The following is a 24619-nucleotide window of genomic DNA, read 5'->3' as shown; positions in this document are numbered from 1 at the left end:
AAGTGTTCTTATAGTACTAGGTTATAGAGCACTAGTTGGCTTTAAGCACAAATGAAATGAAACTAAAAAATTATATATATATATATATATGTATGGATCTTTTTATGGAAAAAAACTCAATGGAATTTTTATTTCCTTTTTTCTATTTTTTTCAAATGATAGGAAATCTTTGGAGATATGTTATACAGTTTTAAATTCCTCATTTCTGTTACTGATCTCTTAAAGAAAATTTGAGTATTTCCAAAAAGAAAACAAAAAACATATGTATATATATTTGAATCACAACACGTTACCAGGTCTGAAAACACAGTTTGACTGCCATGGAACACATGCATGTAGAAAAAAAAGCTTTTAAAAGAGGACTTTTGTTGCGTATGCAGAGCAATTAATTTATGAAGGACAAAAGTTGAATTGATGAAATCTTCATGTTTTAAAAAGTGGTATATCTACATGTATGTATATTGAACAAGACTATTTATTTAGGAAAATGCTTTACTTCTGTATTTCAAGGAAAGACTTGGATATCATATAATCGCATATTTCCTAACAGTGTAGAGGAAAGGGAGACACGGACATGATCCAGTTTCACAACGACCTGCGTGAGACGTGTGTTGATTTGATGGCACGCTACACCTTTGCATCCTGCGCACCTCTTCCCAAAAGGTAATTCCCGATGCACTAGTGTGTTGCCAAAGTTACCAGAGTTAATGATTGTTAATCATAAAAGGGGTGAGTGCCGTGTTGTTATATACATATATTTCATAGATATATCATTGACTATTATTATTTTTTATGCACACTCTGGACTACCAGAGTTGATTTCTGCAACGTTGATAATACCATGGTTCACATTTCAGAGGGAATGTGGCTGAAATGCTAGTGTCAGGAGGTCAGTCTCAGACTTGGCTAATAGGAAACAAGCTGATCACTATCACAACTTCTGGCTGCTCCCAACGGCCACTGAGACAAGGCTTGTGTGACAAATGTTTGCAACTTTGTAACCTTGAAAAAAGTAGGTTTATTCATTGTACATCGTAATGTTTTTTTATATGTGTGGTATGGCTGTGGAGGTCTATGGGTATATTTTTTTTAGTGTGTTGTTGCACTGCATATCAAATAAATATCTAATAGTATTGCAAATAAGATGTATTTAATATTAGGCTTATGTGAGGCAGATAATTCTGAGTAATTATGTTTCAGGATCACCAGCCCCTGAGACTTTCGCTGCCACCACCAACCTCAATCGCAGAAGACACCGCTCAGAATTCCACAGGACGATATCACATGAAGTTAGGGCCCTTCCTTTTGCTACATTTACACTATGGTAACAATGCAGTATAGTAGATATGTTGAGAGAAAAGAAAAAAGGGTTTTGTTAAATAATTAGGAACTATTTTACAGGCAAAACATAAGCCACAGAGTAAGGATGATCTACATATGTGGTCAGTGAAGAGAGAGAATGGAGATGGCCTTACTCCATTAGTTGACCAAGGTGAGTGAGACAGCTCAGCAATACAAAATATACTGTAGGTCTTTGAAGAGAGATAAAGGACCATGTATAAGCAAATTTGTTAGACTAATGTTTTATTTTCCACATTCTTTTGCCCTTATTAAAAATATTGTTTGCCTTTATGCTTCCAACTTGCCTCACAGGAGGTCAGTTTGATAGCCTGCGGTGTACCTCTTGTGAGAGAGATTCACGTTGCAAATGCGGAGCATGTTTGCAATACTTTGGTTTGAGTCTGTGCTTCCTCTGACAATTCCTCTTTATCCCCTCCACTACCACCCTCTTCCATACCAATATCCCATTCAGCTTGTGTTCAGTCAGTAGCATTTTTGTGATAGATATGGGCCATGATAAAAGCGCAATGCAACAAGGACACAATATAATTTGGAAACACAGTAACATGTAATCAAAACAACAGTGCATTTCAATTCTTCATCAATATACAAAAAATGAAATCAAGAAGCAGCTATTGCAAGTTGTTTTTGTTTTTTGACTAGTTTCGTAGATACATATTGTCTTTTTTAATATACATTACTTTTGCATTCTGATGATCTTTCTCAAGTGCATTCATATCTCTTAAGTCAACTTTTGGAAAATTAATTGATTAGATAAATTTATTAAAATTATTTGTTTCTTTGATTACAGCTGACAAACCTTACCTTACAGCTTAGACTATAGGATGAAAGATATACCTATTGGTTGTATTTACAAACCATTCGTTGTTGTTGTAATACCACTCATACCACACATACTGACTTTCAGGCGATGGGGTCGGATGGTCAAGCAGCAACATAGGTGAGCCCGGTGAAAGTGAATCCTCGCCAGTTGATAAATTGGTGTTCGGCAGCAATGTTGGGAGCAGCGGCACAACACCCAATGAGAATAAGAGGGTAGAGCAGCATCTGTGCGCTTGCTGGTGCCAGGGATGGGCTGAAATATACATCAGACAACCCACAGGTTTGTGATTTGGACTTGGATAAATGGGGTAAAGGTATTCTAGTTCATGAGATTTGATTGTGAAGGTGTGAGTTCCGTTTAATTTGTTTTGATAATTTATAGTGTGCATGCTATGTGTTAACATTCATACACTGCAGATGAAGAAGGTCCTTTTGCTATATGTAGAAATCACTTTTTTCTTCTTCTTTTTTTACTGTGAGCTATACTCTTTCCCTTTAGAAATCTGTCTTTTTTTATGATCAGTATACTTCCCAGTTTTAGTCTGATAAATCTAAAATATGTGGCATTCTGTGGGGCATCACTGCTCTTCATCAAAATGAGTAACCATCAGTTTATTTCAAATGAACAACCATCATAAAGAGGGCAAGATATTTATTTTTTTCCTTCATCTTCAACAACATAATTGGGTGAAGAAGTCAGGGAATTAATCCTAAATGCTTCAGGAAGGGCAATGACTAGAACATGATCCTCACATGTGATTGCAGATTATAAAAGGATATACTTTGCATACGCTTTCATTTCAACTTTAGAGCTTCACCAGGACTTAAATCACACCTTCATGTTCCAGTATTCCAAATGATACTTGAATGAATAAAAGAATAATGTCTGAGCGGTATTAAGGCAGATGCTAGTAATGTAACAATTTAGCTACCATTGAACATCTTACCTCTATGGATTGCTGTCCTAAAATTCCCATAAACAAGCTCTTAATGATCACCAACCACTTACCTCTTAACACAACAGGCAACATGTCGTGGATGATGCGCGTCCAAAACCAGCAGACACTTGTTGCCTCGGGAGGAGAGCTGCCCTTGCATGATCTGAGTGTGCTCTTTGCTGCCACACCTAGCACTCAGTCTGCAGACTTTTCAGGATCATTATTCACTCACAGGAGAATTGATTCTGAGACTCTGGAAGATGAAAAGTATGAGGTGAGAGAACTCTTATGTGTGTTCTTTGTTATGTAACTATTCTTTATCATCTTTGATACACCAACACTTGACTCCCTGTACCCATGATAAGAGCAGGGTTGCAGGGAGGGGGAGTCAAGTATCCATCCCTACACCCTACAATATTGGCCCCCATCCCCAACTACCCCTACACACATCCATACCCCCCACACTCCCTAGCACCCTCCCACACATAACCATTTAGACACATATAGCTAGATTTGTTCATATTTGATGAAAGCTTCTTGATCTGAATTCAGCAGGAGCTTCTAAGCCAGCCCTTTGAAGAAACACGACCGAGAGCCTTCTCTGGGGCATCAGACAGGACCCAAGATTCTGATCCGGGTTCCCAGAGAGACTCCAGTGGTTGGAGTAGTGGTGCCCCCTCTCACACCTCCTCTGACCCTCGGATAAACTCTGCCGATGCTGGTGACGACACAAGGGGAAGCTCTCCCCTGACAAACACCAGTACTTCTGGTAAGCGAGGTGGAGTTTGGCTGTGCATAGGATTGGATATGGGAATATTATTATTAGTGGTACTAAGGTTCCAAACTTTTTTATCACTGTTTGTCTGTCTTATCCACAGGTGAGAACCCAGATGATCCTCGCGTTCCTGTTCAGCGATGCCATTCTAGTCCTGAAATGAGTGAAGGAGCTGTCGTAGGAGGTAATGAAGTCATGCAACAAGCTGTGGATGAGGAGGATCCACAGACAGAAGCCTCATCACCACCACAAGCTGTGCCAAGTGACACTGAGCCAGTATCAGTTGCAACTAAGCCAGTCAAACCGAAGCCAAGGTAAATCCTCAGTATTATGGAAGTTAATGGATTAACTGATTAATGGTTTTTAGTGTTGATGTGATCACAGAGAGTGTGAATGAGCTACAGAAGAAAGCCAGAACTAGCTGACTGGCTGTCAAGACAGGATATCTCTGAAGAGGGTTAGAGGGTTGGGGAAAATCTTACTTACTCACTCCTGACTGCAGAACATTGCCCAAGGAAAGTTTTCCCTTAAAATCATCACAGAACAAAGGTCATGGATGATTTTGGAAAGCTGTGCCTCTGAAACTAGTGTCTTGACAGTCTTTATGACTGGGAGTGCACTTTAACAGTAAACAGTTTCTGATGTTACATCATGTACACAATGAAGACCATCATTTCAGATCTAAGCAGAGTCATTAATTTGTTTGATATTGAATTCTGATAAAAAATAAATTTTAACATACTTTAAGATTTTGTAATCAGTCCTAGGATCTTTTACTACCACTTTTGTATCGCTGAAGATTTAATTTGCATGTGATATTATAAACAGTATTTTATCACCCGTATTTCCATTTGTGGGCATTAAACTTAACTCCTCTCTTCATGATATCAGGTTTGAACCGGGCATTGGAGGCGGAGGGAGTGTTGGATCCACTTCCCCTCCACCCATCCCGACCACCAGAGTACGACACACGTCTGCATATCAGACGGTAAGCCTTTCAGTCTTGAGCTTAGAGAAGGAACTAATTATTATTATTATTATTATTATTATTATTATTATTATTATTATTATTTTATTATTTTTTTTTTCCTTTCAATGTGATATGTTAATTTTAATCAGTAGTAAATTTGAGAGTGAAGGTGATCTTTTGCATATTAAAAAAAGGGAAAAAATATTAGTTTGGAGGATTTTCATGATAGAAGAGCAAATTTAAATCTGAAAATGAGAGTATGTCTATTCAAAAACAACAGCAAAAGTTTAGAAATATTCATTTTGAAGATTTTGTCTAAGAGAAACTTTTAATTTTTATTATTAATATTTATATTTAAACATGATCCATAGACAAGAGTAGGATGAAATCTTTACTGAATTAATAGGGACATTATGTCTCTGGAATAACCTTCTTACACCAAATATCCAATTCATATCCAAAGTAAAGGGATAAAGAAAAAAGTATACTAGACAAAGTGTAACAGAACTCTAAAACCTGTACAGAAGAGTGTGGGTAGCGGGGGCAGCATCTCACCTGGAAGCACCACAGGAGGCTCAAGCAATCCAGATGCGGATGCTGACGATGGCTCTCCGCGCCCCATGCGAAGAGGCAGAGGCCACACCATATCCGACATGAACCCCGCCTCGCGCAAACTGCACTCGCGAGCATCAATTGCCGCAAAGAAGATGAGTAGCAGCAAGGAGGGAAAGGGTGGCATTTCTCCAAGGTAAGACTGCAAGGAAGGATTTTTATCAAAGCTTGCTCCTTGTGTAATTTGCTTTAATGTTTCATCTATGTCATTTGGATGATATTGAAATAGCATATTAATTTTAGTTCCAACCTTTTCTGTAAAATAAAGTAAAACTTCCTTAACAATTATAAAATTGAGATGATTATATATGCCATTTATCCTACAATAATTTTTTTCTTTTTTCTTTTTTTTCAGCTTTGTATTCCTACAGCTGTATTATCATGACTGCTTAGGGGGAGGTAGTGAACGGCCTTTGCTGGTTCCTACTCAGCAACCAGAAATCCAGCGGGCAGTGCGTGTACTAGACCTCATGCGACCGCAGGAGACGCACAAAATTGGTGTGCTATACGTTGGTCCAGGACAGACAACAGAGCAAGAGATATTGAGGAATTCCTTTGGGTCACTTAGATATATGACATTTCTACAGGTAGTGTGTGTGTGTGTGTGTGTTTAATTTGATTTTAGGGATGAAGATTTTCTAATGTTATGCATTATTAGTAATATTTCATTGAATTAATTGATATGCAGTTATTCATGGTTTTAGTTGCAGCACTCAAATCTGAAGGGAAAGTTTTCATGCCATGGCACCTAGCTTTCAACAGTGTCTAATTTTGTGAAAGGCATAGGAAACCATTTTCACTATTATTTTAATGGCTAAAGATACATGCAGCATTGACAGACACCAACTGATATAATTGATGGTATTTGCCATAGCTGCATGGTTATTTGTACTATGGATTTCACAATAATTGGTGAAGTAATTACTGTTAATGGTAATTTATCCTCCAAACTTAAGTGCTGTGTGATAATATCTGTTTGATCATGCATCTCTCAGTGCAGGTCATGCGGAACATCATTGCTAAGAATACAGATGGAGTGAGAACAGCAAGTGATCAATAAAGAACTCGTACTCATTGCTTTGGCATCTCATTGCAACGACCTCCTTTTTCAGGGTTTGGGTTCGGTGTTAGAGCTGAGCTCCGTTTCCCAGGATGAAGTCTTCCTGGGTGGCCTTGACACCAAAGGGAATGACGGAAAGTTGGTTTACATTTGGCACGACGACGTCATGCAGGTTAATTTCAAGTTGTTTGCGTAAAGAGACTTACTTTCTTTGCTGGAGGTGTTGAGCTGGAATTCCTGTTTTATGAAAGATCTGTTCTGTCTTTTGGTTGTCTTTTGTTAAGGAGAGGACTATATGTAGTCTATTTTATTGCTTGCATAGTATATTCCTAATCTACCTGTGCTTGTGAATAGTTTCCTATTGCCATTTAAATCATGATCTTTTAAAACAATATTTTAAAATAACACTTATATTCAGTTAGAGCTATTTTTCATCCTCTTTTTCTTGTATTCACTTCCAGGTTGTTTACCACATTGCAACTTTGATGCCAACAAGAGAGTCTGATCCAAACTGCACAGGAAAAAAGAAACATATAGGCAATAATTATGTTACCATAGTTTACAATGAGAGTGGTCAGTCCTATAATATCAATACTATTAAGGTAAGAATGAGTGGTTATCTTTTTTTCTTTTTTTCTGCAAAAGATAGGTTTATGGAGATATATTGATAGTTCATGTAATAGTCAGGTCACATCTTCCTGTCATATTAAGTTGGATGCACAGACTTTGTGTCCATAGAAAATTTTATTTTATTTTTTTCCTGTTTTTGAATGTGGAATTACATATTGACAAAAATGTTTCATGCTGCTGTTTTGATTTAGTAGTATGTTTTTTTTTCATTTAGATCACTGTGAGTCCAGGACAATTCTAATCATATTTGTCTGTAATCATTGCAGGGTCAGTTCAACCACACCATTGTTGAGGTAGTGCCGGCCGACCACTCTACCAATAGCGTTGGCGTACTCTGTCGGCCGGAATTGGCTGATTTCGTCGGCGGAGGTGGGGATCCCCGATTGGTGTCTGACACTAACCTTCCCATTCTCGTGCGTCAGCTTGCTCTTCATGCAGATGTGAGTATGGGCATTATCTGGAGTGATCCAACATCTTGTTGAAAAAGCTGTATTCTGCCAATTATTTTTCGAGTCACTTTTGCAAAACTGTTGTGGACTGATAGTATTATTTTTATAAGCTGTTGGATATTCTTTAGAGTCCCCTTGGTACTGTTATTCAACTTTTGATATTGCTTTCTTAAATGCATTTTTTTTTATGGTTCATGTGTTATTACTTTTTGAGAAGTTAAATACCTTTATGTCTCATTCATTATTATTCAACAATACCATTGTTTCTCATTCAACACATTCAGTAATATTTAGAAATTCTATGTGTCAAACAAAACTAGTTCCAGGAGTGGAAAAATCTGAAGATTCTTTTGCACTTCCAGCTTGCTTCCATGATTTGGGAGTCACTAAACCGTCCACCCCACAATCCATACGCCAGCAATTGGCTCGAGAGATTACGAAAGATCAGGAAGATCCGGCAGACCATTCTGACGTCGCCAGAGGGCCAGCAGTCGGCAAACGTCCTAGATTTCACCGACATGATCGAGACCGACAAGGGCGAGAAGGCGAGAGTCGGGAGTTCAGCCAACTGGAATCCCTTCTTGACCTAGAGAAAAATTGGTGTTATTGTGAACATATATTTTTTTTTTTTTTTAGGGGGGGGGGTGAAATGTGGCTTTCATTATATGCCACTTAGAGGAGATTCTATTAGTGACTCAATATATTTATCTACTGATGAAAGGATTTAATGGTAATATCTTTGCATTTTGTTTTCTTGTTTTATGACAAAGATACTTTGAGTTCTGATGATATGTAATAACGTGCACAATAGAGAGCCAAGAATAATAAAAAGGAAAAGGTTATATAGAATGCATTTTACGCTCTTTAAATATGTGTTTGGTCTTTCCTTTGCAAGGTTTTTCATATGTCACACATATGAAACATAGGAGTGATCTCTTTCGGATTATTTAGAATGGACGTAATTCTAAGAAGGCGGTACGACGTTTACCGATGGGAAAAGAAGAGCAAAATCATAACCCAAGAAGAATGATAATTTTATCTCCCTTCATTTCTTTCTTTCTTTTTTCCTATTCTTTCTCTGGATATGATGTTAGTGCATGATCTGTTGTTTTCTGGCTATTTTATCTATATATTTATCCAAACAGACTAAATCCAAACACAAAAAAAAGATACAATAAGATTTGATAAATAAATAAAAAACGTTTTACCTAAAAGTAAAGTGGAACTTATTTACTGTGATTTCTCTTGCATTGATCATAATTATTTACAGTGGAGATTATGTGTATGTGTGATATTAATGAATACATATTATTAAAAGCAGAATAAGCATATTCTTTAAACAGTTACTTCCATATACCAGTGTCATTGACTGTCTTCAGTTGTTTATATTGTTTTGTGTAATAAAAAATACTTTACGCTGTTTGTTTACCTGAACATTTTTGGCGTTAAATGAATGATCTGATTGATCTTATTTTTATTTTTTTTCTCTCTTTTTTTATCAAGAGAAGAATGCGTGCGGCAGATTGGTGATGAAAATAAGGTGGTGAGATATCATGATGCTATTCTAACATGTTGCATTCGGCCAATTACCACCAAGCTCTCGAGTGCAATATTGTGCAATCTTAATTATAGATGCAAATGAATGTGAAGAATTCATGGTGGATGAGTTGTAAGCAAAATAATGAAGGGTAAAGCAGGAAAACATACAAACATGAAAGAATGGATGTGAAACTGCCCTAACAAATATTATAGAAATATTTGTTTGACGTAAGTTTAGAAGAGCAGATTTATTACGGTTTGGTTGACCCTACTTCTATTTCTTTGAGGAAAGTTGGGATGAAGTATATTTAAAAAATGAAGAAAAGTGGCCATTATATATGATTATCTAATTTTTGAGTGAGATATGAAATGAAGATTGTGACCACATTTTAGTTTATGCAGGAGAGAGAAAGAAAAATATTTGCAAGATGCACCTTGGCCATCTATATTCTCGGAATGTATCAACTGCATCAAATAACAGTCCATGCATACCTTGCAATAAAAATAAAATGGATAAATATAAAGGCTTTCTTGTCAGGTGAGAAAAGACACTTAAGGAAAAAAGTCATCATCAGAAAAAAGGGAGAAAGTAATTGAAGTACTTAAATGGTGCCTTAATAGAACAAGGTTTCTCATTTAATCCCTAGGTTGATTACTCTTTGTCCACCTGTGATAACCATTGTCTTAAGATTCAAAGTAACATGTTGGCACAAAGCTCACAAGGGTTTCTTTGTTAGGGTAGCGGGTAGAGGTCACATCATGAGAATAAGATACACATCTCGAAATGTGATGCATGGAGGAAGTAAGCTGGAAAAGGAAAGATTGGAAACGGAGGAACACTAATTCTGGTGTAAATAGGCCGAGTTTCATTAGCAAACAGTGTCAGTACTAAACGGTAACGTGTGATTGTACTGTCTGCTTTCTAGAATTTGAGGTATTTAAGTGACCTTAAATAGTGTCCACGCGAGGGTCACTGCCCGAGTGCCCGTACCCGGAAGCAGTGTTACCATATAACGGTCACAAGTAACCATGGGACAAACCATGGAAATGCCCATGGCTAATATTTACCTTTCCAATGGTGTGCTTCGCCGCTAATGACCCCAAAGGTTGGCGCGACAGAAAAAAAAATTGTATATTTAATCAGTCAATCCGATGGTGTGTAAAGCCGACCTGCCGGACAGCTGCTCGAGTGCTCGTCTTGGCAACACTATTAAAATTCGTTTCTGACGTCATAGACGTACTTCCCTTTATGTGGACACGCCTTTGGTCTTTACGAGGGATAATGGAGAAATATTGTTGAGTGTATAATTGATAGTCTTTCTAACAACAAGGGAGTTAAATAGCTAACTTGAGAAGTGCTTCATGTGTCCTAAAGTCAATTTAATCAGTATTTTTAACCGCAGTCTAGACAATCAAGCTGTTGATTCAATAATGAATCAATCAGTTTAGGTATTGTAGGAGTGACCAACAATGAACCACACAAACACAAGGATTAGTCTACTACAATTTTATTGGGCATGTCGGTGCTAAAAGGGTCTCGGTGTCGACACTAACATATTAATACCGGTAAATGAAAACAAAAATTGAGGACAAGAGTGACGATATATGTAGGTATATATACACACGCACACACACACATACACACACACACACACACACATATATATATATATATATATATATATATATATATATATTTTTTTTTTTTTTTTTTTTTTTTTTTTTCTTTCTTTTCTTTTTAAGGCAGCTATATACAGTCCTCATGACTTCATACTATAGAATCTCTGATCTAAGTAGCTGAGTGTCGTTGTGTTATAATGACAGGAAAGACATAATCTATTGAACGTCTGACCGTGTTGACCTATATCACTCTTGATACAAATATATCCCCCTCCCAGACCCCCTTAGGTAAAAAAAAGAGCGAAACTGGCAACCCATATGTATTATTTTAAAGAATATTACCATCATCTTGTTATATTAGATATTATGAACTGTGTCATTTTAAGTGAACTCTCCCAACTTTTATATGTAAGGTGGTTCCAGCGATTCATTCACCTTTGGGAATGAAAATGCTATATTTTCTCACGTTTCGTAAGGACTATCTTATTAACGACTGTTTTCGTGTTTGTCTCTGGCTAAATTTTCTTTTCTTTCTTCCCCAATACTTTATCTAAGATCAGCCATGACAGCTGCAAAATGGCTCGATCTAGAAATAAAGATAAATACAAGTAGTGCTGTTTACTATATCACACTCACTACCGACCAGATAATAATCCACCGACTGATGTTGTACTGATGTTGATGTACTGTGTTGGATGAGAGATCTGATGACCAATTTAAATGTTTATTCTGAATATTATATCAAAGATAATGTTACGATAAACAACTCAAATATTCACGAACTCTAGAATGAACATCCGTTTGACTGTAAAATACATGTACTTCAGTGTGAACAAAGAATATTCCAAGCTTCGTGCTATTCTCAGTACTTTTATTATCGCTTACCTCTAACGGCACGCGGACAGAAATACTGATCAACCTCACTAACAAGTAGAATCAGAGAAATCACTCCTTCCAGTGTTGTCCTGATGATGAGACTGGGCAGTTTCATAAAAATTTTGGTCGAGCCAAAACCAAGCTAGGTGTCTGCTTTTAAATATTTTTAGTTTGTAGTCTTCTGTGGCCTGCTGAGGAGTGTCTTTGGCTGGTGTTGCTGTTGGAGATGCAACTGCAGTTTGTGTTGCGGTTGGTGCTGCTCCTGAAGTTGCAATTAGAGGGGACAACGTACTGTAGGACATTTTGTGCAGACGCATTTTCTGTGAAATCTTGGTAAATCGAGCCTCATCGTTAAGGCGAGAAGGTGGGATTCAGTTCTAATGAGGATGAATTGTTCGTGTTTTTTTTCTACATGTTTCATGAGAAGTATGTGAATCATAAAGAGAGTGCATTATGCCCAAACTTACATTTGATATTTTTTCCCCTTATAAATCTTCTCAGTGTATATTGAGTAACACGCCCGAGGTCCTTGTCCGTTTGGAGCTTTTGAACAAAATGGGGGAAGGGATTTCAAGATGGCGCATCTAAAGACTACCGACTTTCAACAATCTTTTTAGATATGGTTACTGTTTGCCCCTCGTCCCATCATTACATCAATTCTAACTCGTTTAGAATGTGTATCTTTCCAAATTTAGTCAAATAGTTCCATTTGTTTCCCGATTTCCCTTAGAGAAGAGAAGAAAATATAAGTTCCTCCTTCTTGGACTGTTCTAGAAGGATCCATATACGGCTGACAGGGCGGTTAGGAAAACTTTATTGAAAATATGAAGCAAACTGGTTAATTAAAGAAAATGTACGTGGTTTGGCATAATTTATTGAACTTTATTGAGCTGCCACCACGGGACTCGGTGTTTGAAACCTTATGCGTGGGAGTCTTTTGAATAAATCAAATAAGTGTGCCATGTGGTAATCTGACCGAACTTGAAGGCTATTGTATAGTGACTATGGGCAGACATGGACCATGTTATCAATCCTTTTGCTTATAGCGTATCACTTTCAAAGACAGGTGCATATAGACTCCCGTTATGCCGGCCCTTGTTTGCGTAGGTAAAAGCCAATGTGGATAATTTCCATGTATGATTTTGTGGATTAGTATACTTGTGTCATTGTATTTTGTGGAAATGTGGAGGTGGTTGTCTGTTCAGAGTGCATATTCAGAGACAGTCGATCATTGATCATTTTCGGAGTATTTTATAATTCATATCATTCGTTTTAGTTCCAGTGCTTGGTTTAGAGATATACTTCAACATGGCTTGTTTGCATTTTGCATCGCTGATCTTCCTCTAATCTTATTTTGAACTTTTTGATCTTATTATCTGATCTTATTAAGTACCTTAAACCTTCGATTACATCACTTCTCTTTCGTTATCGTTATCTTCTTCTTAGTTTATATCATTAATCTTGTATGGCATCATTTGCTATATCACACACACACACATATATATGTGTGTGTGTGTGTGTGTATGCATATATATTGTGATGGGTATCGAATGGGCCCTGTCGCTTTCACCAGAATATGTGGCGAGCAGAGATTGTTCTAATTACCCACCCATGATAAATAAAGGGTGATGTGAAACACGGTAGCTAAATAATAATAACAATATATTATAACTCAAGATGTATAACATTATTTACAATAAGGGGGCACAATAAATACACGCAAGGGGAAGCTAAGCCTATCGCAAAGCTAACGAGATGTGAGTTATAGTGACATCGAGAACACTAAGGAAACAGGGGCAATGCACAGTATATGAATTAAGTCACTGGGCTCTAGACGCTATCTACCTGGTATCCTTGAGGAGGAGTCGAAGAGAGAGGAGGAAGTCCTTTCGACACGAGGGCTGAACTCTTTGTGTCTGAATCTAAAAAATACCTATTTTGAGGCGAGATGCTGGATCACTTTGAAGGCAAGGGTGACCTCTTCTCATTGGACAAAGTGCTGCCGACTCGGCTGTGATTGGTCCACACGGTAACGACCAATTCTGGGGACGCGGTCAGCTCGTCCGAATGTCCAAAGATGTTGCATCTCGCGCCCTGGAGGAGATATTTAAGAGGGAGTCATTAAAATTATTGAGATTTAGGTTTTATAATATTATAATTCCTTAAATATAAACTCTGTAACTGTTCATGTACAATTAAGACCTTGATGTATATGTATATGTATATTCATGTATATGTCTATGTATATACATATATATATATATATATATATATATATATATATATATATATATATATATATATATATACACACACACACACAAACACACATACGAACACACACGCACACACACACACATATGTATATATGTATATATAAATATACATACATATACATGTACATATATATATATATATATATATATATATATATATATATATATATATATATGTGTGTGTGTGTGTGTGTGTGTGTGTGTGTGTGAGAGAGAGAATGTGCCAACGAGTGTTGACGCGATCTGTGCACAGCTACGTTAGTAACCGCCAGGTGACAGTGGAAATTCACGAGTTTGGACGGGACTCGATCTGCCGACCACGGGGATGTGAAGTCGACACGCTACCAATGAGCTACCAAACGGCTTCATATCGGGAGATATAGATGACGTGAATAATTACCGCCCTATTACAATATTCCCTGATCTATCTAAAGTTCTTGAGAAAATTGTAGCAAATCAACTAACGAGTTTCCTGGAGGCCAATAACCTATTATCTAAAACACAACATGGCTTTATCCACTGAAACAGCGTTATTACAAATAACTGATAAAAATTATGATAACATAAACAAAAATCAGGTAAATTTACTCACATTATGTGATCTTTCCAAAGCTTTTGACAGTGTAAATCACAAAACTAAGATCTCATACAATTGATTCTTTTTGGTTTAGCAGCTATCTGAATACTATAACTCAATCAGTAAAAAATAATGAAAGCATATCATCGAGACAACCAATATATTTTGGTCTATTTTAGGCTCAATCCTATTTACAGTTTCCATAAATGACTTATCAACCATTGCTCATAACTGCCTTCTAGTGAAGTACGCCAATGATTCACGGTTTCTTCATAGTGACTCAGTAAATAACTTAAATACATTAATAAGAAATACTCAAAACCCTCTTACACAAGCTAAAATATATTTTGAAAGTAATGGTCTAAAATTAAATCCACATAAAACTCAATGCATATTCAAAGGTAGTCGACAGAACATTACCGAAATCCCCATCGGTACAACGATAGAATTTGAAAGCCACCCTATCAAACCAAACATTTCACTGAAAAAATAGGAGTACACTTGGACAGATACATGGCATTTGAAACACACGTATATAACAAAATTGAATGCTAAGTGTCAGGGGAGGGTGGAGGTGGTGGGGGAGAGCTAGGAGAGGCGGTGATCATGGATCTCTCTCTCTCTCTGTCTCTCTCTCTTTCTCTCTGCGTGTGTGTGCCATTACACCTCAATCATGTTCAAATGTATTCCAATCGAGTATTCATTCTCAAATGTGGATATATCGCTTCATTTCACAAGGACGCCGCGCTCAGGCAGCGGGAGTACATTATCCTCTATGGTTCTGACGACTGGCTCAGCTTTTCGGATGGCTCCGTCGAGTGGGAGCGTTTGTGAAGAGGGATTTAGCACCAAAATTACCAAACTGGCAATTTTTGTGACTGGAATATTGGAGACGTTTGATAAGGTCGTTGGAATTCCTGTGATGGGAATTGCTGATCATTCCCATGGCGCCTGAGTGGGGTTTAGCCAGACATTTGGTAGAAAAAAAGGTGAAAAAAAATGTAAAAGATTTTCCCTGATATTGACAATTCCTTCCCTTCCTCGAAACGTTCGAGAGCTACTAGGAGTTTCCAGGCAATGGCATTACTACTACATCCCAAAGAAAGCTTATTTTCAAGTAAAAGGAAATGATTAATCCACTTAAGTGCGTAAAAAAGGATTAAAAATGAGAAGTAACAGAAAGAAAGAAAGAAAGAAAAAAAAGAATAAACAGCTAACCGGTTCTCAACAGACATTGTTTACCCATTTCAAGGCTCGTTGAAGTGTCTGTGTTTTATTGTTTGTGATGTGGGCAATAAAGCGAAGTAAATTTCGCAGTGCTGTATATGTGAAATGGCTGTATTTAAACTTGCAGGATATCGTTTCGAGATTACGTACCATTGACAAACAGGAGGCAAGAGGCTAAATGCGTAGATTATTATGGTATTGCCATCAAACGAGACAACAAATCCTTTTACTTTAGTACTTGCTATTTCTCTTTTTCCCTAATCTACTTGCAGTGCCAATCAATCTTGGATTCATAACCTTTGATGACTAATTAAATAAGTGAAATGCTACTATAACCCTCTTGTAGCTTATGAACCAACCAAAGTTTCGAGGTACGCCGTGCTGTGACACACGAGAGCGGATGAAATGTTTCGAAATGAAATGTTTATTTCCTTTTTTTTTTAGTATCCGACGATGAATGTAATTTAAAAAATAAAGCATTCTTTGGTATCGTATTATCCTTCAATATGTCATATATTGTGAAAAAATGATGCTAACTATAGATCTGATTAAGTTCGTTCTTAATTTATAACGAGAGCCAGTTTTTACTCAGCTTTTCCGTCTATATTATTTATTTTGTGATCGTATATTATATACAAACATATATCATCATTGTTATCATCATTATTATTATCATCATCATCATCAGTATCATGATTATTATCATTATCATCATTACTATCCTCATTACTGCAACCATGCACCACGGTCAGCGGTCATTCACTGTGGTGAAACTTCGCTCATGTCTACTCATGTTGAAATTCTGTGATTGCAATGCTAAACGGCGATTATAACTATTCAAACATAATTGTAAATGTATTTAATCATTATTCTAGTTTGTCCATCACTGTTATTTGCTCTAATATTCAATAGTACTTGCATTTTCGATAACTCAACAATTTCTGTGAATTTTCTACTTCATTACGCTTCAGTGGTCATAGAAGTCGTAAATCCCACGAATGTGTCACTTCAAGAAAAACAACCAGCAGTGCCTGTAACATTAATATCATTATGATTATCATTATGATTATTATAATTGGCATCATCATTGCTACTATGATTATCAGTACCTTATTATTGTAATTTTTATGATCATTGATGCCATGATTATCATTCTCATTATAATTATCTTTGCTGTTGTCATTATCATTATGATTATAATTATTATTATCATTGTTATCATCATTAATATCATCCTTATTATTATCATTGTTATTATCATCTTTTGTTATCATTGTCATTATCATCATTTGTATTACCTTTGATATTATCATTATTATCATCGTTATTATTATCATTATTATGATCATAATTATCATAATTATTTTCATTATTATTATCATTGTGACCATTATCCTCATTATTATTATTATTATTATTGTTTTTATCATTATTGATATTATGTGACCCAAGACATTGATCATATATTTCTACTTAATTCAGTGCAATATCGCTGGCAGTCTGTTTTGACTCAGTTGACTCAGGATTTGTAGACAGAGAGAGAATAGAGCAAGTTAGACAGACAGACAAGAGCCTAGTGCAATAACAAGAGTCCACATTAAAGACCATGGCAAATAACTGTACAAATTTTGTTTTTTTTTCAAAGGCGCGCCACAGAGGCACGGGTCGCTCTGTGACCTTCATCTACTACCCCATAGCAACGCACTGTTCCACGGACTCCCTAAGTCACTTTTTTTTTTTTAGGATGCTAAAGCTATGGTGATGCCGTATACTACGAAGATTTTATCTGGGCCTCTCCGCTCTGTGTGTGTGATGCTCAGTTTGTGATGATAGTAAATTTTAGTTTTTAATTTCATGTTGTATTTATTTGTAATTTTGCTATACTGTCTATGTCCCTTATTGTGCATTCTTCATTATGCTGTTATTGGAGCGTTAAGGCATGACTGATTTAATGCAAGACAGTAAATTATTTTTAACAGAAGATAAGATGCACCTAATACTTTTTTTTGGTGGGTTTTCCCATCAGGGAACACGACGTAGATACAATTTTTTGGCGGGCTTTTCCTTCAGGGAACACGACGTAGATACAATTTTTTGGCGGGCTTTTCCTTCAGGGAACACGACGTAGATACAATTTTTTGGCGGGCTTTTCCTTCAGGGAACACGACGTAGATACAATTTTTTGGCGGGCTTTTCCATCAGGGAACAAGACGTAGATACATTTTTTTAGCGGGTTTTTCCTTCAGGGAACGTAGATAAATTTCCTCCTTTGATATTCGTGTTGTAACGTTGTAACAGATTTACAATGAGTGAATTACTTAGAAAAAGCAGTTGTTCAATGAAACGTAATAGAAACCCAATCCTTAATCATAGACTGGAAATAGAAAAAAAAAATACGTGCGTAGACTGTATGTTCAAGATTTCTTCGTCTCGTTAATTAATCAAGCATTTTACTATACGTATATTAGACCCTGCGTATATCTAGATTCTGTTATCTAATCGTCTCATAACACATCATAATTTGCGGTTCGTATAATGAGTAAAAAGAAAAAGATAAAAAAAAATAAAAATAAAAAAAACGCAAGAAAAATTATCCACGCATCTATATATATACCTCTTGTCTCCGTGTGCACATATATATACGATATTCTACACTAGGGCTCGCTCGAGGATATTCCTTGTGTGTTGCCTTTGGTTGCGCTGCCAGTGGCGTTTTAGATATTTACTTTTTATATTCTAAAACATAAAAAAGTTGCATTAAATTAATTGGATTGATCCAGAATTTCTGCTTATTACCGTAACTTCCTTTTGGCATTAGCCATACGCCAGCTGATTGGAAAGAAAAGCAAACGCTGGATGGAATCTGGCAGGAACAACAAACTGGTACGCGAGGTATAAAAAGGCCGGACAAGGGGACTCTCCTAGCATTCCTTCTATGTGAACATTTCTAGGTAAGTATACGCCAATATTTTTTTCTTTTTTTTTTTCTCCTGCGACCTCTAATGGTAGAAAGAAAGAGTACGGACAGTTTCGTTGATGTTGTATAAATTATAAGGTATTTCAAGTAAACACTGTGTTACCGGCCGTGTCTCTTGTTCACTTTCGTCGCGTGGTCTTCGCCGTCGTCTTTGCATTGTCGCATCCCGAGTCAATTTGTTTCCGTTTCGTCCATACGTGTTTACGAAATATTATTGAAACGATTGCCACGGCATTTTTATTGGGGATGGTTGACGAAGGCAAATGCACAGAAATCAAAAGTATTACGACAACGAGAGCTCGATCATTATCAATGTGCTGCATTAAAAGTCAATGGTTGTTTTAAGGAAAAGCACCTCCTGTCACTATTTATGAAGAGATGATATGTTCATAATTACTGCCATTATTCACAAATAGTGTTTGCACTACTACGAATTACGCGTTTGTCCTTCAGTTGCATATTGTGTTACTGGAATTTCTACAAGAAATTAATGATTATTCTTGTAAAAGAACCCATGATAGTGATGTATCTAATGAAATCACACCTCGTAGTTGAAATATTTTACATTAATTAATATGCTTGATGCAGACAGTGTGCCGGGGATGCTTGGCCGCGGTGTAAGTCAACCCGCGGGCAATGAAGCACCGACGCCCGCATGCCCGCCCACGGAACGCTGAGTCGTGCGTGGCGTCGGTCGAAGGAGGCGATGCTTATTTCATCCTTGTTGCACGTCTTCCTGCAGAATGAAGCTGTGCGCTGTGCTCGTGGGGCTGTGGTGCCTGGCCCTTGCTCCTGCGGGGACTGAGGCTTCCAGTGTCAAGGAGCGAGTGAAGAGGGACGGAGGCGTCATCACTGCTGTGAGGAGGGAGGGAGGGGCGAGGGAGACGGGAGAGAGAGAGAGAGAGAGAGAGAGAGAGAGAGAGAGGAAGAGGAAGAGAAGAGAGAGAGAGAGAGAGAGAGAGAGAGAGAGAGAGAGAGAGAGAGAGAGAAAGAGAGAGAGAGAGAGAGAGAGAGAGAGAAGGAGGCAAGCATAGGGAAAGAGCAAGAGGAGGAGGGAGACTGAGAAATAGATTTGATTTGATTTTGATAAGTTTATTCATACTATATGCAGTGTATACACATGAACAGGCATAGAAATAGAAAGACCACTATTTCCCTGAGAGCGATAGCATGACGATTTCCTAATCCTTGGCACTTTGCCCAACAGCTCTCATCGCTGCCGGAGCCCAGGCGGTGACCGCAGGGGCTGGTGGCGGCAGTTCCAATACCTGGGAGCTGCCCTCGGGAGTGAGGGTAAAGATTTCCTCTGATTCAGAATGATTCTCTTTTGAGTGACTGTTCTCTCCTGACATTTCAAAAAGTCCTTTATTCCCTCTCGACGCTTTTCTCGAGCTCCATTATAAGGATCTCCGATTTTTCTCCTCTGCTCACGAATAATAATTCTTCCTTTCATTCCCAGATCAACGCGGACACCTGCTGGCAAGACGGGTCAGGACCTTGTCCTAACGGTAACTGCCTGGATGAAGGGCGTCAAGGCACTGTCATCAAGGAGACTACAGTGTCATGTAATTGGTTCTGCGTTTGGAGGGCCCACTGCAAGACCCAGATCTGTTGCAATTGATACTCCCTGTCGGGTGGCTCCCAGTCTGTCGGATCTTGGCCTAACTCTCTCCGGATAGGATTTTCGCTCGCACTGTAGCTTCTACATCCTTATGTGGGTTAGGTGTGAGATCAGGTGTGAGATTAGATGTGAGATTAGACAAACTTGGGATTGAGTCAAGTAAGAAGCAGATTATCTAGTTTGCTTTGATGACTGACTATTTTTACAATTATGTTTATTTACATAGAAGTATCTTCAGAACTTTCTGTATTTTCATGTCATTGACTTTACACATAGCCTATTTTGGAAGTTCTTTTTCCTCATTTGTATCGTTGCAATAAAAATTTCTATGACGATTTAATATTTCCGTTTAGCATGTTCCTTTTCTTTCCTGAATTATCAGATAAAATGACGTCATGTAGAAGTAATACACACACACACACACACATATATATATATATATATACATTGTAAGGCACTGGTGTTGATATTATGTGACACAAGACATTGATCATGTATGTCTACTTAATTGAATGCAATATCGATGGCAGTGTGTCTTGACCTGACGTATCCTGCTTCCTGTGTTCGTTTCCGCCTCGGAACACAAGCTTTTCTAGGCAGCTGTGTTTGCTAACGGAAACCCTGAGGCGAAGAAAGTGACTAAAGATTTGTACTTAAGGACATGTAAGGACAGACAGACAGACAGATCAGGACAGAGAGGTCAGACAGACAGACTAGAGCTAACCGCTCTGACCTCTGGCCTTCGGCCAGGGTCTAGTGTAATTAACAGTCCACAATAAAGACCATGGCACGTGAAAGTCTGTCTTTTATCCACTGACCTACAACCAGGGCATCGAGTGGTTATAACAACTGCTCTCAGAGGTGGGTTACAACTAGTGCCAGTAGGTGACTTACAAGCTGGTGTCAGCTGGTGGCTTACAAACTGGTGGTTTACAAACTGATGGCACCGGTGGCAGAAGGTGGCTTACAAACTGGTGGCACTGGTGGTTTACATTGGTGCCAGCCGGTGGGTTACAACCGTGGCCAGCAAGCTGTTTACATTGTTGGCACCGGTGGCACTGGTGGGTTACAACTGGTGGCAGCGGTGGATGCCACGATTTTGCTGGTATCGGACTCACAACTCCGAAGAAGCCGCTACGTCGAAGCTACCATTGATATCGAGAAGAAATGGAGATATTACGTCGAAGTTCCCGCCCGCCGCTCACTCCGCAGTAAGAAGTTTGCCCGCCCGCCCACACCACAGTAAGAACTTCTCCCGCCCGCCCGCCCTGTTCTACCTGTCCTGACAAACACCGCCGCCCATAGCAGCCGACCTGTCCGTGCTAAGTAACTTCCTGCACGTCGACACCCATCTTTCATGGCAACCCAAGACTGCCCACCGCGGATTTTGGGCTTAACACGAGCGCCCCAACTCCCAGGTCACGAAGTCTCTGACACGAGCAGAAAAGGCCACAGATGAGAAGTCAAAAGGACCACCACACCGATCCGCGATACGACGACCTACGACCCGCCTGCAGACGCCCATCTACATGTTGACATCGTGACATCAAAAAATCCCGTAAGTTAGAGAAACCCAGGCTCTTTTTATTTTGTTAGGTTTCGTTAGATTTCGTTAGGATTTAGGAATTTTCTATGCTGTGATTTTTTTCTCGTGATTGTACCTCTATGCTGTGATATTTTTTTCTCGTGATTGTACCTCTGTTTTTCTTTTGTGAAACACCTGAGCGGGAGTGTGATTCCGCAGGACTTCCATCCTCTTCCCTCCCTTACGCTTAGGTGTGAACGAATTAATCGTTGAAAGGAAAAGTCCCCCCCCCCTCTCTTCCCCTGTTTCCTCATCTCGCCTTGATGACCCCGTTATAACGGCCTCTCTGACGGCCTACTGAATTTCTTTCTTATTTTATGTGAATAATGGCTTGAATGTTCTGAAGTTCTATTCTGTATTCTGAAGTTCTGAGCATCAGATATTTTTATATGTATTGTTTCTTCGCTTAGTTCTTCGCACGTGCCGATATTTCAGACCCTCCCCTTCATGACCTGACCGTGTGAAAAGGCAGTGTCAATGTTTTGCTTCCCTTTTTGTCGTGAAACAACCCTTCTTGTTTTATATTTATATTTTCATTATTCGGACAAGGTAATTTGGAGAATTTTTCTGGCTTTACTCTCCAAAATATTTGTTCTGAAAGTGAACCCTTACAAGATTTTACATGTTCGATTACGATTATCGAAAGGGCCGATATCGTATTTAGACTATGTAAATTCTTGACAGCTTTTCACTTTCATTCCGAATCTGTACTGGCGATGAGTGTTGCCTGATTCCTATATTCTGTTATTTTTGTACTTCTTTCATCGACACCTGCTATTTCTACTCGTATTTTGCAACTTCGGACAATATATTCTGGAGATATTTTATTGACTGTTAATCTCCGAATATTTGTTTTGGAAGTGAACCCTTGAAAGATTTTCCATGCTTAATTACAATTATCGAAGCGGACGCGATTTGTATTAGACTGTAAATTCTTGACAGCTTTTCGCTTTCATTCCGAATCTGTACTGGCGATGAGTGTTGCCTGATTCCTATTTTCTGTTATTTTTGTACTTTCTTTCATCGACACGTGCTATGGCTATTCGTATTTTTCTGCATCTTGCAACTTCGGATAATGTATTCTGGAGACATTTTATTGACTGTTCCTCTCCAAAAAATATTTGTTTCGAAAGTGAACCTTTGAAAGATTTTCCATACTAAATTGCAATTATCGGAGGAGAAGCGATATTGTATTTAAAACATGTAATTTCTTAATAGTCTTTACTTTCCCTCCGAATCTGTGCTGGTGATCAGTATTGCCAATTTTTATCTATCAATTTATCTTTCACCGCTCGTTAAAATACGCCTCTTGTTATTTTTCTCGTCGACAAGTGCTATTCATGTTCGTATTTTCTCTGTATCTTGTAAACCTTATATCTTGAGCTTGCACATATTACTTAGATTCGATTCTTCTTTTGTATGTTCTCTCTTGGCAGTTGCAAAGTGTTATTATTGTTGTTTGAGGCATCTGTAAGCCGTGCAGGGCGCACGCATGTCATTTTTGTAGCCATGCAAGACGCATGAGGCATATGCAGGGCGCACGCATGTCATTTTTGTAGCCATGCAAGACGCATGAGGCATCTGTAAGCCGTGCAGGGCGCACGCATGTCATTTTTGTAGCCATGCAAGACGCATGAGGCATCTGTAAGCCGTGCAGGGCGCACGCATGTCATTTTTGTAGCCATGCAAGACGCATGAGGCATCTGTAAGCCGTGCAGGGCGCACGCATGTCATTTAGGTAGCCATGCAAGACGCATGAGGCATCTGTAAGCCGTGCAGGGCGCACGCATGTCATTTAGGTAGCCATGCAAAACGCATGAGGCATCAGTAAGCCGTGCAGGGCGCACGCATGTCATTTTGGTAGCCATGCAAGACGCATGAGGCATCAGTAAGCCGTGCAGGGCGCACGCATATAATTTTTGTAGCCATGCAGGACGCATGAGGCATCAGTAAGCCGTGCAAGGAGCACGCAGGTTTTTATGTGGTAACCCCCCCCCCCTCCCAGCGGACGAAAAGTTTCCCGCACGTTTGATATATATGTAACCCCCCCCTCCCCCCTGTATAGCTACTGTGTTGTGTTGGTGCATGTTTTCACCAAGGTAGAACGGTGGTTGAGTTGTACAGTGTTTGGGTGCATGGCAAAGTCAACCCAACCGCACCTTTGAGGTACAGGGCATCGCGCCAGTTACGCCTGACCACCGTAACTAGCTCACCTGTTACCCATAAGTTGTGATGGTGTTTGAATTGTTTGCCCCAGAGGGAGCCACTGTCCGACCCCCACCCTCGGTGCACTGACACCACCAGTCGTGATACAAGATATTTTTTTTATGTATGTATTCTCAAATGCACTGCCACCTATATCTCATGAAGTCATAGTGAGATTTTTTTTGTTCTGGGATAAGCTGATCCTACCACACTTTTATGAAACCCTTTTTCTATGTGTTCTTTTAGTAATTTGCAAGTTCTTCTAGCCTATGCTCACTCGAGTCGTTTCCCAACTTCACTTCACAATGCAAGCTTGTCACGTTATGTTGTCACTCTCCCCTCGTTTCGCTTAAGCAATCACACCTTTGCTTTAATTACTTTCTCACAGATAATGTTTCTCTATACTCACAGCCAAACTGTATTTACTGTATGTAATGTATTTTTGTAATTTTCCTGATATATGTATGTTTTTGGAGCCATCTCTTAGGGCCGACCTGT

The 24619-nt window shown here is 38.6% G+C and overlaps 2 protein-coding genes across 12 annotated transcripts in view; both read left to right on the top strand.

Annotated features, from left to right (window-relative positions):
- The window catches only part of gig (TSC complex subunit tuberin), a 35524-nt gene extending 26490 nt beyond the window's left edge, over positions 1 to 9034 (top strand). For 8 of the 11 annotated variants that reach the window (XM_043038292.2, XM_043038286.2, XM_086537630.1 and 5 more), the window contains 15 exons: positions 551 to 663; positions 858 to 1012; positions 1201 to 1289; positions 1402 to 1492; positions 2270 to 2464; positions 3209 to 3396; positions 3675 to 3891; positions 4001 to 4211; positions 4789 to 4885; positions 5392 to 5615; positions 5835 to 6066; positions 6592 to 6711; positions 7001 to 7141; positions 7436 to 7609; positions 7981 to 9034. In XM_043038292.2, coding sequence (XP_042894226.1) covers positions 551 to 663; positions 858 to 1012; positions 1201 to 1289; positions 1402 to 1492; positions 2270 to 2464; positions 3209 to 3396; positions 3675 to 3891; positions 4001 to 4211; positions 4789 to 4885; positions 5392 to 5615; positions 5835 to 6066; positions 6592 to 6711; positions 7001 to 7141; positions 7436 to 7609; positions 7981 to 8208 — 2475 coding nt within the window. In that variant the 3' untranslated portion in view covers positions 8209 to 9034. The remainder of the gene's footprint in view (positions 1 to 550; positions 664 to 857; positions 1013 to 1200; positions 1290 to 1401; positions 1493 to 2269; positions 2465 to 3208; positions 3397 to 3674; positions 3892 to 4000; positions 4212 to 4788; positions 4886 to 5391; positions 5616 to 5834; positions 6067 to 6591; positions 6712 to 7000; positions 7142 to 7435; positions 7610 to 7980) is intronic. The other 3 variants (XM_086537632.1, XM_043038290.2, XM_086537633.1) reach the window with 1 other exon arrangement.
- A 9332-nt stretch (positions 9035 to 18366) lies between these two features.
- On the top strand, positions 18367 to 20666 carry LOC147471642 (uncharacterized). Its single transcript, XM_086537445.1, has 5 exons — positions 18367 to 18684; positions 19453 to 19567; positions 19872 to 19878; positions 19918 to 20003; positions 20170 to 20666. The coding sequence occupies exons 2-5, from the start codon at positions 19454 to 19456 to the stop codon at positions 20329 to 20331; spliced, it is 369 nt and encodes a 122-aa protein (XP_086393571.1). The 5' UTR covers positions 18367 to 18684; position 19453; the 3' UTR covers positions 20332 to 20666.
- The last annotated feature ends 3953 nt before the right edge of the window (positions 20667 to 24619 follow it).

Source organism: Penaeus japonicus, unplaced genomic scaffold (assembly GCF_977035675.1).
Source record: "Penaeus japonicus unplaced genomic scaffold, GWHDUDI00000001_assembly GWHDUDI00000006, whole genome shotgun sequence".
Lineage (NCBI taxonomy): Eukaryota > Metazoa > Arthropoda > Malacostraca > Decapoda > Penaeidae > Penaeus > Penaeus japonicus.
This window is presented reverse-complemented; position numbering and strand designations above follow the sequence as displayed.

What these genes read in the sequence shown, in the direction of transcription:
- LOC147471642 (XM_086537445.1), top strand. Translation starts at nt 19,454, where the DNA reads ATGAAGCTGTGCGCTGTGCTCGTGGGGCTGTGGTGCCTGGCCCTTGCT. An exon ending in AGCTGCCCTCGGGAGTGAGG is followed by an intron (nt 20,004 to 20,169) that starts GTAAAGATTTCC and finishes TTTCATTCCCAG; the next exon opens with ATCAACGCGGACACCTGCTG.